At 37.3% G+C, this 14,190-nt stretch overlaps 1 protein-coding gene across 9 annotated transcripts in view; it reads left to right on the top strand.

The window, feature by feature from the left end:
* FAM172A (family with sequence similarity 172 member A) overlaps positions 1-14,190 on the top strand; it is a 254,889-nt gene that overhangs the window by 191,026 nt on the left and 49,673 nt on the right. For all 9 annotated transcript variants that reach the window (XM_042823124.1, XM_042823128.1, XM_042823129.1 and 6 more), the window contains one exon: positions 2,885-2,969. In XM_042823124.1, coding sequence (XP_042679058.1) covers positions 2,885-2,969 — 85 coding nt within the window. The remainder of the gene's footprint in view (positions 1-2,884; positions 2,970-14,190) is intronic.

The following is a 14,190-nucleotide window of genomic DNA, read 5'->3' as shown; positions in this document are numbered from 1 at the left end:
AGTTCTGAGAGCAACCAGAACACCAGAGTTCTGCTCCTGGCCTGACATGATGGTGGTAGAAAAGCCCCTTCATGTTTTTTGTGATTCAGCTTGCTAATTTATACGGCTGGCTAAAAAATCTTGCTTTTATAAGACATGATTACTTCTACAGTGCTCTGAGATGTTCTGATGAGAAGTCAGAGTGTTTACTACTGTAGCAGGGAAACCACTGGTTAGTCCAAGATGATCCAGTGGTGATTTATGGCCAGCAAGCACAATTTTCCACCCTTTGGTGAAGTATAACTCTTGCATTCATTATTCATTTTAATACTGAAGTATGGGATTGTTGTGATTTAAGTATTTTTTTAAGTGAGACTAACAATTTCTGAGTTTCTTTCCAAATCAAGCTTGAGCCCATGTTTTCTACATTCATTTCAGAGTGGTAAAACTGAAGGTGTGTGTGGCAAATAGAAGCTATACTGAATTTTTTGTTAGTCTTGACTTTTTTCTTGTGGGTTTAGTGAAACGTTGTATGTAGACTGCCTACTCTGGACTTAACCTTACCACTTCATAGGCCATGACTGATGGGAGTAGAGAATCACCTGGGATATAGTCCGACAGCTCTGTCTTAAATGTTAAAAATATGAAGAATGGTAACCCCTACAGGCTCTGTCAGAAAAATCCCCATTTTCTTTATGGGAAATCAAAACCTTAAAATATATGTTATGTAGTAAAACTGAAATTTTAAATCCTGTAATTTGAATCTGACAACTCCATTATTCTTTAAGCATTTAGTCTGAGTAAGACAAGTGCATTACCTTTAATTTCATTTGCAGAATGTAGATCTTAAAGAATAAGTTAAATGATTAATGGCCTAAAAAGTGGATGGAGTGTCATAACTTACATTAGCATTGAAAATCTCCAATAGGAAAGAAGAACTTTACATATGTGAAGTGTGGCTGAGTGGTATAAAGACTAGCACATCACCTGGATATCTCTTACTTTAATCAGGTTTAAGGCTACTGGTAAAATGAATAATAATTAAAATATACACCTAATCGCTGCCTGTCTGTAGGGCTAATTGCTGTCATTGAAAGAATGAATTGTTAAAAAAGTAATTCTTCATCGAGCTATCTCTCCTGTATCATTGGTGGCCTATTTTTAGTACCTATAGAAGTCATGATTTTTTGAATTTATTAGGAGCTGTGATGAATGATAAAACAAATCATCCATTTACATATCTTGACACTGCTTTCGAGAATACTTATTTCTTACAGGCAAGTGTCACGCTGTATATAAAAGCCGGTTAATTGTGTGCTAATCTTCTGTATTATCTCCAGCACTCTGATGTAGTCTTCTATTGGTAGTTAATATTAATTTTACTTATTTCAAATGAATGTAATACTTCATAAAAATTCTACTTCTTTTAATTTTTACCATCTTACATTTGCAATTTCACATTCAGCTGTTAATTAAAATTATATATGCAAATTGTAAAATGTGCAATACTTTACTACTTTAAACCCTAAAGCTTTTGTGAAATATTCCATTTTAAACATTTTTTACTAAAAAGTTGCATTCCTGGGTAGTGTGTTTGTTTTTATTTTTTTTGTCCATCGAGTTCAATAGTTTCATTGATCTACTGTTTCTTACAAAAATCTGCCTTGCTTTGTGAACTTCACTTTCTAATCTCATACAGCAACCCTTCCTTTATGTTGTTCCTGCTCTCCCTGGTCCCAGAACAGTAGGGTTGCCTTGACAAATCTATTCAAAAGCTATTCCTCGGCCTTTATTGGTGGGGACTGAAGCCTTTGAAATCCTCTCCTCACTGCAACACAGCTGACATCTTCTTCCAGACAGAATGAATTAAGGAAATACAATAAGACACTTGATCTACCAGTCAAGGATCTTTCCACAGTGAGGACAGACTCCATGGTGCACAACTAGGGCAGCAAGCATCTACAAATACACAATACATGCTTGTTTACTGGAATAGCCATCATCCATTTTTACAGTCATGATTGATAGGATGATTTTTTAGAAATCTGTCTGAAAATTCATTGGGTCTTTCCCAGAAAAATGTTTTTTTTTTCTTTGATGAAATTAGTCACTTTCTGAGGAAGGCAAAACTGAGATTTGTAATAAGGGAAGCCATGTAGATCTTCTATTTCATCTGGCAATCCTATTACAAATGTAGTTATTTTATAATTAAGTTTAATATATTGGTCATAGTTTCAGCGTACGACTCTTCTGAAGAGATACCATTTGGAACAAAACATTTAAAAACTTACTTGTAAATTCATCCTACTTATGGACTCAGGAGTAGAAGTAACTAATAATGCTTTATCAACCTAGTTCCCCAAAGATCAGTATTTACATTTTTAAATGTTCGTGCCAATTCATCTCAGTTATATTTTCAATTATTTGTACTGCTGTCTCAATGGCTTCCACTCAGTTGTAATTTTTTGTGTTGTAATCTCACAGCCTTCTCAGTACAACACACTCCATCAAAACTCCCTTAGAATTCTGACTTCTTGTTACTTCACTTCAATGTTTATATAAGTGCCTGTGCAGCGGTTACAGAGGGGAATGGCTTAAAAGGTGCAGTGTCTAGTTCTTGCTCCCGTGGTCCAAGGACCTGCTGAAGTCCACTGGCACTCAAAGTAGTACTTAAAGACAGCACGCTACAAATCTGCTGAGTTCTTCCTCATTTTACATATTAAGGATGATATCAGAATATTTAGATATCACTTGGTTATTAGAGCTTGGACATTACCAAGCTAGTGTAGTTTACCTTCCAGTCCCTGTTGAGATTGCTCTATATATTTTGATGTGACCATTACACAGCCTGTGTTTATTCTTACTCTGAGTTTTTGGCTTACCAATTGCACATCTTCTGATGCAGAACTGTTGTAACTGGGTGTCCAGCTCTGAGCCACTGGACACGTCCGTGGAGTCCATGCTGCCCGACTGCCCCCGAGTCTCTGCAGGTATGTTGCTGTGTGTGCAGCCAGTGGGTATACCTATTTGTGCAAGCCAAGTGCCTGGTTATGTAAAAATACGTTTGGTTCTGAGTGTATTTTAACAGTTTTACGGCAAGATATGGTTGAAAGCATATGGCTGGCTGAATATGGCTCTTTTGTTACACACACTTTTTGTTTCTTGCATAGCAAGAAAGCTCTCCTGCCTACTTATATTTTTCTAATCTTCTTTTCTCTTTGGGTTTAATTATTAATAACTTACAGATAGAAGCTTAAGAAAAACTACAATGATGATGAAAACTGGGAAATTTATCGTATGTCCTTGAATAAATACCTAGATTTATGTAGGCAGGAAGATTTAATGAAAGATACACCTAAGTGAAATAAGACTCTTTTCTGAGTCCTGATAAACAGAAGTCTGGTGTATAAAGCAAATCATTTACAGTGTCCAAAAATCTTGACATGGGATTTCTGTTGTTTTGGAAGCATACAGATATGCTCTCCTATTAGTGAATCATAAATCATAAGGAGCATGTAAAATGATATGCAGAGTTTTGTTGATGTGTAATAATTCCATAAAGTAGATATAAGTGTCAGTGTAGCAGGAAAATCTCAAATCTCTATAGGAAAGTAATCTAAAATACATAAAGCTGTTACTGAACATGTTTTATTTGATTGTTCATGTTTGATTATCAGATTTCCTAAAAGCCATAGGTAGTATATTTCTGTAGAATATAAAATCAGGTTCAAAGGAACACTATGACCATGCCTTTACAATATTAATTTAGTAGCTGGAGCACTGTTTGACCTTGCACTGTGAGACTCAGTTCTTCATTTGTTAAGTTAGGGATTTGTATCTGTCTAGATATGTGAGGTTGTTAAAGAGACCTCACATTGCAGATGAAATTTAGTTTACTACAGGTTATTTTTGAGGCTCAAAAAATTTAGTAGTACTCTATTTGAGAGCTCAAAACAACTAGAGACCAGTAATCATGTCTGTACTGTGGGTTGGGATCTAATTCTGCAGATCATCAGCTCAGTACAGACCCAGTGCAATAGCATTGACATTGCTCTTTAGTGCTTAGGGAAATGAAATATTACTAAAAATTTCATAGATTGAACATTCATTTACCAACTTCTTCCTCCTTTAGGGAAAAATACGGCAATTTAAAAGAAAAATATTGTTCAGTAGTAGAATTCTTCCAAACAGAATTAACTTTCAGTCTTTGAATTGTGTGTCACTTTTGCGAAAGAGAGCACATTATGGAGGTCATTTTAGTCTTGTAAATAAGTGCTTGGATAGCAACCCACGAGTTTATAGTGCTCTTGCCAATACTGGAAACTGTCCATTTGAGCTTCTCTTCTCTTTCTTTGTATTCATGCCATGTAAATATATAAAGAGTGTTATATAGAAGAAATCCTAAATGTTATTTAAAAAACAGACTGTCACTTTGATAGAACTATGAATAAGTCTTAATTTTACATTTCTGTTGAGGAAAAATCATAGTGGGTATAACATGTATGCTCAACTCAATTAAGTCCTGGGTACACTGAAGTCTTTGGCAGAAGAATTAATTTGAATAGAGTAAGATTTCAGCAAATAAAAGTTGTAAAATAGTAAACTGGCTATTTGTATTTTTTTCATGCATGTATACAATGCCAAGAGATTAAGATCATTGATATGATAAGAAATTTTGGACAGTGATTTAAATGGAAGCTGACTATTTCCAGCTTGGTTCTTCAGAATACCAGGACATTTTTAAACAGCGTAGCTTTATGTGACTGCAGCTGAATTATCACTTAACTCATATGTTTTTGTTTATTTTTCTTTCTATGCATGGCCAACTGTAAGACATTAACAGACGAACAACTGAATAATTATTACAGTGTGTTTATTTGAACAATGACAAATGCCTGCATTAGGGCAGTCTGTAGTAAATTCAAGAATTGCTACTAGATATAGGAGCATTAGTGTTTAATGTGGTTTTCTGAGAATTGCAGTACTGAAATAGCCCACATTCAAATACTGGCAGGATTGTCCTTGGTATTTAGGTGAATTAACAGAGCAATCACAGCACTGAGAGACTTTTTTTAATGAATTTTCTGCAGAAGGAAGATTAAGTTCTCTTTTCTGCTTGGGACCCACTTTTCATTTGCGTTTGTACTGAGAAGTAAGTTACTAGAGTAACTGTCTCTTGGGCAAATCTCATGAGAAAATTTTTCCATGAAAGATTTGCTATTCAAGCAGTCAGCATAGTGGGATATACAGGCAAACCCAAGTTACTTGTAAGCGGTGTCCAGCTGCTGTCCAGTATTACTAATGTTCTTATGTTGTTACTCTTACCTTTTCTTTCTGACAAGAACCAGGCATTCTTCCTTATGTGAGAAGACTCCAGCAGTCTTCCTCGGTCATTTATAATTTGCTGTTTTGGGTTGGCAGACACCAGTCTCCTCAGCTCAAAACTGTCTCTGGTTTCCAGCTGTGGAGCACTGCATGAGGTCCTCAGCTGTTCCCCTCTCAACTCATTGGCTTGGAGGATCTCTCTGTTTCCTGCCTTCTGTCTCCTGACTTCTTTCACCCTATTCACATTCAGCCTCATTAAAATCCTTTTAGACTTTTGGTCTTTTTCCTTGGCCCTAATCCACCTTCCTAATGAAGTAAAACCAAAGACCTCTCTTCTTTCTTTCTCAGAGGAAATGAATCTATTTCTTATCTGTGTAAAGATGCAAATAAATGTAGGGTGGAGAGAGGGGAAGACTTTAAAAGCAGTCTGTGCATTGAGGACCGTCATATAAAATGCAGTGGCAGTATGAGTCATACAGTTTGTAGGTGAAATTGGAACAGAAATCATAGTGACTTGCAGCTTCGTGTTACTGGTAACTGTGGTTGTAGCTCCCTTAAGGTCTCTGAAACTGTGCATCATTTCCCCTATTTCTAGTGAAAGGCGTTCACAAGCCCTTTGGGAAGCACCCTATTGGAGTAGGTGCTGGACAGGGATTGAGGATGGGAGAAAGTAGGTCCACAGGTCTGTGACAATCTCTGTTGTATCCTGAACATTAGCTCAGGGAATGTATCGTGGTAAATTTTGTCAGGTAAGCATGGCTTTTGTTTTCCTGAATATACATGTAATTTTGGGATGTGTCATGAGAGATCCCTGTCTTTGCATAAGATATTTCGTTAGCTCATGTGTTGCTAACACTGAGAGCTCTTTGTTCAGGATAGAAAATTAAACTTTCCAGTATTTTGCCAAGTAGATATGCACCAACACTCATTTACATAATCAAATAAAAATAAGTTATTGTAACATCAGTAAAATGAATTACTTAAGCCCTTTTAAATCCTTTCTAGTTGATCCTCAAGATTACAGTTATTCTTTTAACAGTTGCAGCCAGTGTAGTTAAAACATTGTGAAGTAAGGAAACTATAGCATCAAAAGACAAACAAGATAACGCAATGAAATGAAATGTTGACAGTAATCAAGGAAAGCTCTTTTCACAGATGAGACAATATAATAAGGAAAATAGTTCAAGAATGAATCCGTGTAGCTGAATAAATTGCATTCTGGCTGGCTGCAGGAAAATAAACTCTTCAGTGTGGGAGAGATGTGAGACTTTTGCTAGTGCTGCTGGTGACCAGTGTTAAACTGTCAACTTTGGAATAGTATTTTGAAGAACAGGTAATAGATACAGGCACCAAACATCAGGCTAACATACATGATTCTGTATGTCATGTAAAACATTTTGTTTCATTTAGGCAAACCAAGCGCAACCTCTTCTACTCTGAATTCAGAAAATATCATTAATATTATTTCATGCAGGGTGCTGCAGGTGTTAAGCTTTTTTATACATAAATAAGTAGAAGGAAAAAAATGGTTTTACAGAATCACAGAATGGCTGAGGTTGTAAGAAACCTCTGGAGGTCATCTGGTCCAACCACCTTCTCAAGAAGAATGACCAAGTTGGTCCTTGTTCCCCAGGAGTATGTCCTGCCTTTTGTAACATCCATTATGTGTCAGTAAAGAAACCATGGTCATAGTAATTCATGTACAGATAAATTGTGGGTTTTTTATTAATATACTTGCCCTACTTGTGTTACTACAGTAGGAACTTAGTTACAACAGATTAAGCTGCTGTTTCAAACTTCTGATTTCTGATGTCTAAACTCACCTGTCCCACTGAGCTTGGTGTTTTCTCAAGTTCTTTCACCTGTGCCCCTCTGGTTCCGTGATATTGCTGATGTGGAGGTGTGGAGAAAGAGGCCCCGTAGTTGCTCCCATGAAGGAGCAGCACTGCCATCCACTGAGCTTCTCAGCGTAGCCACAGCCAAAAACATTCCTGTATGCGTTAATCACACACTGTGTACTTTGGCAGGGGGGAAAGTTGGAGATTTTTTTGTATGCACATAGGAGACTTGCAGTTCAAAACAAATGAAAGATGAGATTCAACAGAGCTCACTGAAAAACAGGAAAAAGCTTGTTACCTGCTGTTTTTTAAGTCGTTGGCATAGCTTGATTTAATATCCAGACAAGAATATGCTACTAAACAGTCCCCTGGAGACCGCTGCTTTGTGCTAAGTAATGGAATAGCATCAGTAATCCTTCCATGGGGCTACAGTAAATTTGAGTAAAGTTATTTTGGACTGTTAGATCTGCTTAAAAGCACTGATCCAGGAAACTGACAGCGTGGCTTGCACAGCAAGCCTTCCTTTGGAAGGGCAGGTCTGTATCTGAGCCCTTGCATGCCTTTCCACCAGTTCATGAGGTAGCACTCTTGTGGCAAAGCTTGTGTTGGTACTGGTGAAACCAAGAATTATCCATTTGACTATAGAGGTGCTAGTTTTATTGGCTTTATCTGACAACTGGCTTTTTCCACACTGTTGCAGAAGTTCAGAATTTATGCAGACAGGCCTCCTTAAGGTGCATACTGAGCAGATCCTGGGCTTCAAGCAGAAAGACCTCCAGCATGGTCAGATGGGCTCTGCTGAGCAGCAGTGTCTGTGCTTTGAGTTAATTACGTGAGAGAGGTCTGTGACAAGCACAGAGAAGGACCAATTTACTTGTCTCTGCATTTTACTCTCAGATTTACTTAAACCCCGTAAACTGTTCATAGCAGACAAGGCAGAAGCGGCCATAAACTGTATTAGGCACTGAGGCAATACCTGGCTCATCCCCTTAGTGCTTTTTAGTCCATTTTACCAATGCTGCTGATTTTTCACTCTTCAATCAATTTTCTGAAGATTGATCTGGAGTATTTTCTGACACTCCTATTTTGTGACCAGAGATTGGTGTCCAATAGCTTTACAAATTCAAGAAGGAAGTACAAAAGCACACACATTTTAAAATAAGACAGATTAGGCATTTTATCCATTTTGCTAAAAATGTTATTTTTGCATTCAGTAGTCATTCATGGAGATTAAGATTACAGTAATCAGTGTTTACTGTAAACCTCTTTGCGTTTTATGTCTTCATGTAGTTCTGTCAATAAAAGCTTTTCACTTAAAAGATTAAACACCCCAGTGTTCTGTCAGAGTGGCAGGCTCCTATATTTACTTACATGTCAATTTGTTTTAAGGTATTTGCATCCTTAATAGCACAAGCTGCGAGTGCAGAGATCTTCAGGATGGAGGTTACTCTGTAGCCTGGTGTGAGCATCCTTCCATGCTGGCATGGCTTGTTCTGCACATCCGTTTCTGCCCCTGTACGCTGTCTGCCAGGGATTGAAAGTTATTACTGATACTTTGAAGCATCAGCTGGTCTCAGCACTGGCTCTTGCAGTTGCTACACATGTGCACTAAGCCTGACTTCAACTAATGTCTTCTTAGTGCAGGAGTAAGTAGCTTTTTCCCTGCTCCTGATTCTTCAAAAGAGCTCTGCTCTTAGTCTCCTGCTCAGCTTCAGGTGTTACAGGCAGCTTTTTGTTTCATGTATAATACCTAGCTGGATGTGAGCTTGCATGTTGTGTTTTGAGTCCCTTAGTTTCACAATGCTTTGGAAGGGACAAAAATATATAAAGACCTGTTGAGTGGTATTTCAGATTCATTTCCAGAAAGCCAGAGCCTCAAAAGTAAATATGAAAATACAAATTTTAAAGTGTTGACTTGAACCACTTGATGTTGCAGCAGTGAGAGAATTCAGTTTTGTAATAATTTCAAATTTGTCATTAATTTTTGTATTTGATTTGTATATCCCCAGTGTTGTTATTTTGTAGCACAAATTGCTTATATTGACGTAACGTTCTACAAAATGCTGTAATGTATTTGGGTTAGTACTGACATCAGAAGAACTATTATTTCATCAAAAATTACTCCAGTACACAAGCATCTGTATCAGGGCATTTTTTAGAGTACAGTTAACTTGCTAGGGTGACATATGCTTGTTTCAGACTCCCCAAGGCTGCCTTAGATTGTCATAATAAAGTATTATGTGAATTACTACAGCTAGATATTTCCGACAGAATGTTTGACAATGATTAGTTGACCTGCCATAACTGTTACTTCTCATACTGCTTAATAGGATTTCTTCCATTCTTAGTACATGGAGTGTCTCACAGTCTGTGCCTCCTGTGTTACTATGTTGGCCCATGACATCAGAGGCAGATGTTTGTGGTACGGCAGTAGAGGTTGAACTTTCCCGTCAGTATTCCTTCACATTTTGTTACTGTGTGACAGATGTCAGCAGAGGGGCAGTCTGACCAAATGATGTCTGACACAGAAGGGGAGCAAAGATTTGTTGCTTAATTCCTCAATGTGGAAAAAAAAAAAAGCAGCAGCCATTGACATTCATTGACACTTTCTGAACATTTCTGGAGACTAAACAGTGGGACTCTGGGGTGGTGGGTGGTGTGTTTGAGCAGTGGCGACAACAGCAGTGGGTCACCTCTGCTGGTGCAGATTGTTATGAGCACAGCATGCAGGCTCTTCATCATTGATGAAAATGCACAACTCACAGTAGTGACTATGTTGAAAAAAAAAAAAAAAAGTATTCTGCAGATGAGAATTTGCTCTATCAAACAGTGTTATTGTACTCTTTGTATCTGTTTATTTTTGTGAAAATAAATAGGAGGTCTTACTTCCAAAGCAACCTCTGTTTATCCAATTCTGTCTGCATTGCTGGCCATTGTCTTACTCTGAAGTAAGATTGCGAATTCTTGAGTTGAGGATCTTGTTTTCTCTCACTTCTCCCTCATCAGTTGCAGATGCTAGCCAGAACAAATGATGCTTAGCCAGTCATTAGCATGGTTGCACTCCCAAAACACCTGAGCCTTGTCTTCTCACTAGCATTTACAGGCCTTATGGTAGTGCAGCAAATAATGAATACATTCACATTGTGAATAGGCAGATGCTGCTTTAATGCAGATTTCCACGTGACAGTTTAGACTGACATTTTAAAGAAGCTATGCTAAGTATAATTAAGTTGTTGCTAAATAAAAATATACAGTGCCAGAGCATTCAACACTAGTACTGTCCACTGAAGGGAAACAACTAAAGCAAGACATGCTGTATTTTCCAGACCCTTGAAAATCCCCAGATGTAAGAGATGATGCTGGAATTCAAATCGGCTTTTTCTTACAGATTATGTTAGAATACACCCTAGCAAAAGTAGGTATTTTTCTAGCTTCTGCTGCTTTTTGTGATTTTAGCTAAAACTTCCTTTCATAGTGGTTTGTCAACCCCACTGCTAGCCACAATGCCTCCTGGCCTCACAATGCAAACAGGCACCCCTGTGTCGAACAGTACCCCTCAATCCTTACTGCAGCACTGGGGGTAAAGCGTCGTCTGCAGGGCGGACAAGAAGGCTGTTGTTCTCTCCCTGTCATCCATTCTGGAGTATCTGCAGGCTCCAGGCCAGCAAGAGTGAAACACCTCACATGGTTTTCTGTGAGTTTTGGGTAAGTACTTTGTGGGACTGATGTTGAATATTAGTTTTGGCTTACTAAATTGTTTCCACGGACTATTACTCATTTTAAGAAGTGTTTTCTGTGTTTCATTCTTGTTAGCTGAAGTAAAGCCAGAACATCTGTAGAGGTGGAATCTGGTACACCACTGCAATTGTAATTCTGACAAAGCTCAGAGCCTGTAAGGAGATATTCAGATCCTTGAGGGACATAGTCTGAAATTCAGTGGCAACGTTTTTATTTGCATTGACCTGATATCCAAAAATTCATTTGCATTTCAGCCTGTGTTCTCTAAAAATCCAAATTTGCAGATTTGGCAGAATTTTTTCAAATGTTCTCATTCCACTGAAAATTTTTGATCTTTTTTTCATAAATGGTTATGGTTCAAGCCAGGAAGGATGTTTCAGTAACTTTTTCTCCACTCATGTTTAGTTCTTTATATTTTAAGCAGATGTAGTTATATAGCTATCCCTAGCATTTGGTTGAAGTGTTTCTTCCCAGAAGTAATTCAGCTTTGGCTGGAATTATTCAAGAGGTGGGAAATCCATTGCTTCCTTTTGTAATTTGTCAAAGTATTAGCAGAAGCAGTTCATTTCTGACTTGCCTTTGGTTTCAGATTCCAGCCATTAGTTCTTGTTACATCTTTTTCTAAGTTACAGTGCTATCGACTACATTTGTTTTTTTTTTACGTGTGAATTTGATACTGGAATCAAGTCAACATTCCAATTTATTCTGAGAAACAGAGCACTTTGAGTTCTTTAAGTCTCACTGCAGCTAAATGGAGTTAATTTCTCCAGGTTTCAAGTGCTTTCGAACATTTTTCTGTGGCGTCTCTAGTCTTTCAACATCTTTTCTTTGAAATGGACTTGTCTGCATTTCTAAGGCAGAATAATGCAATATACAGACTTCAGAACTTCACTACTTACTTTTCTCCTGTTTCATCCACCAAGAGTCAGATTTGACCCTTTTAGCACCATAGTGTAGAGTCTGTTTTGGAGGAGCTTGTCCAGAATCTCTTAGTATGCTTTCTATAACTGCTGCCCTTGATACTAACTAAGTGTTATGAAATATTGCATGTTCCCTTAAAAAAAGGAAAGGAAGATTAACGCACAAAAGAAGAACTAAAAAGCCACAGTCTTTCTTGTTAATCATTCTGCCAATCTTCACACAAATTTTACCACAGGTGAATTTACATTTACTTCCTGTGTTGTTGAATAGCCTTAGGACACTCTGTCAAGAACACCTCAATTCAGTACGGGTTTCTTCATGACAGCTATGTTTGCAGATTACTTAGTCTGCAGGTTCCTAGAAATACTGAGTAATATTGATTTTTAACATGTTTTCACAAGTAAACAAGAATTCTGTAGTTGTGCAGTTTGTCTCCTCATGACTTTATGAAGTATTGATCAGTTTTCAAGTTTTAAGGTAATTAAGCTACTCCGAATTTAGTGATAATAGTAGACTGCTTAAAAGAAGTATTGAGAAATATATCTTCCTAATAAAAGGAAGACATTTGTTGTCTCCTTTGAAAAACAAGCAGGAGTAACTCGATTGAGATGCAAGGTGCCTGGAAACAAACAATTAAAGCATGTTTGGTACAGTATAAGGACACCATATAAAGTCTTTTTTTCCAGAGTTTTAAGGAGAAACTTAAGCAGGAGAGACAGTTGCAGGAAAGAAAGGGAAAACAAAGCACTTCCCAAACACATGTGGGAAACTTGGTATAATTTGTTCAACTGCTCAGAGTATTCTGGAGGAATAAGCCAAATTTATTTCAAATGCTTGCAATAAAATTAATATATTCCTTTTATATATAATTCCTTATCCACTAAACATGATACACCTTCAAGAGTGAAAATGAATTTATTTGTTAGAGACTTATGTGCTAGTATGTTGTACTGTCTGTAATCAGTTCTTCTATCTTGATCCTTCATTAGTAGTTTCGAGTACCACAGAGTTGTAGACCCAAAAGGGATTTTTAACATGGATCAGCTTCATTTCTGAGCCCAAAGAAAATTAAATATTTTTACACTGTTTCCTGACAGATGCCCACATAGTTCTTTCTTTTGTGTTGCATGGTACCGTATCCTCCTTGGGCAGTTTCTTTCGAACTTCCAGATTTAATTACTTTGTCTTTCTTTGTTGCATGCATGTAAGTTCAGGAACAGCTGGGTAAGCAACAGTTAGCCCCCAAAATACATCAGCCAGTTGGATAGAGTAGTAAGCACTGAAAATGATTAGAAGTCTACAGCAGATGGCTTGCAATGAAAATTTAAGTGAAATGGAATTGTCTTCCTTAAAGAGGCTGGATTTGCTGAAGAAAAGCAACAGAGGAAGAGAGACATGTAAAATGTTGCAATGAAAAAAAAGTGAGAATAGATGATTCTTCTATGTCTATGGAATTTATGGAACCGTATATCCATTTTCATTATTTCTTCTTCAGATTTACAGGTACTCCAGGCTAACTGTGCTGATAGGATAGTCTTTTCTGAAGGCTGGATTGAGATTTCTCCCATATTCTTTGATTTCTCTGATATTTTTATTTAAAATGAACTTCAGTAGCCAGTTTTATGGCTCTTGAATACAAACTCTTGCAAGTCTGCCAATTTAGAAATACTCATCCCAGAGAAGATATTGATGAGTTGAAATAGAATGAACATCATCAAACACCTTGCCTTTTTCTTTCCAAATAGAGAATAGAAACATGTATTGAACAACTTCATACTTTCTTCTGCACAGTTATTTACAGTTTCACAATCTCTATCTGAAATTCGACATATGTTTGATATGGATTGCATTTGCTGCTTGTATATAAAAAAAAAAAAGTTCCTCATTGTGCTAAGCTTGCCAGGCATAGATTGTTTTTGCTTTAATAATTTTAGCTTTCCTTATCATCTTTTTATACCGATAACAAGCTATTACCACCTTTTTCTATACCTAACAATTGATTTTGCTTTTCCACTGAACAAGAAGGGCTGAGGCTCTCCATTTTTTCTTTTGTTTTGTTCTTGCCATGTAGCAATTTTTTTAAGATATTGCTCTTTCTTTTATGTTGAAATATCTCGGCTTGAATACATTTGCTAGTGCTTTCCCTACCTTGAAGAGAATAGCCATGCAAACCACCAAGCTTTCGTGTTGCTGGCTGAGACTTCTCTGTTCAGTCAGACTGAATGTAATCAGGTCAGGTTCACTGGCCCCAGGCAACCATCCACTTCCAGCCCAGTGATTTCATTCATATTTATCCATCACAACACTGTCCAAAGTGGTAAATTCATGGAAAGCATTATACCTTTTTTATGTTAGAAAGTTACTGCTGGTCATTTTTAGGAACTCTTCA

The sequence above is a fragment of the Centrocercus urophasianus genome, unplaced genomic scaffold (assembly GCF_019232065.1).
Source record: "Centrocercus urophasianus isolate 14NV4802_14NV808 unplaced genomic scaffold, USGS_Curo_1.0 seq_21, whole genome shotgun sequence".
In the NCBI taxonomy this organism is placed as follows: domain Eukaryota; kingdom Metazoa; phylum Chordata; class Aves; order Galliformes; family Phasianidae; genus Centrocercus; species Centrocercus urophasianus.
The sequence above is the reverse complement of the archived record's forward strand: the minus strand, read 5'-3'. Positions and strand labels throughout refer to the sequence as shown.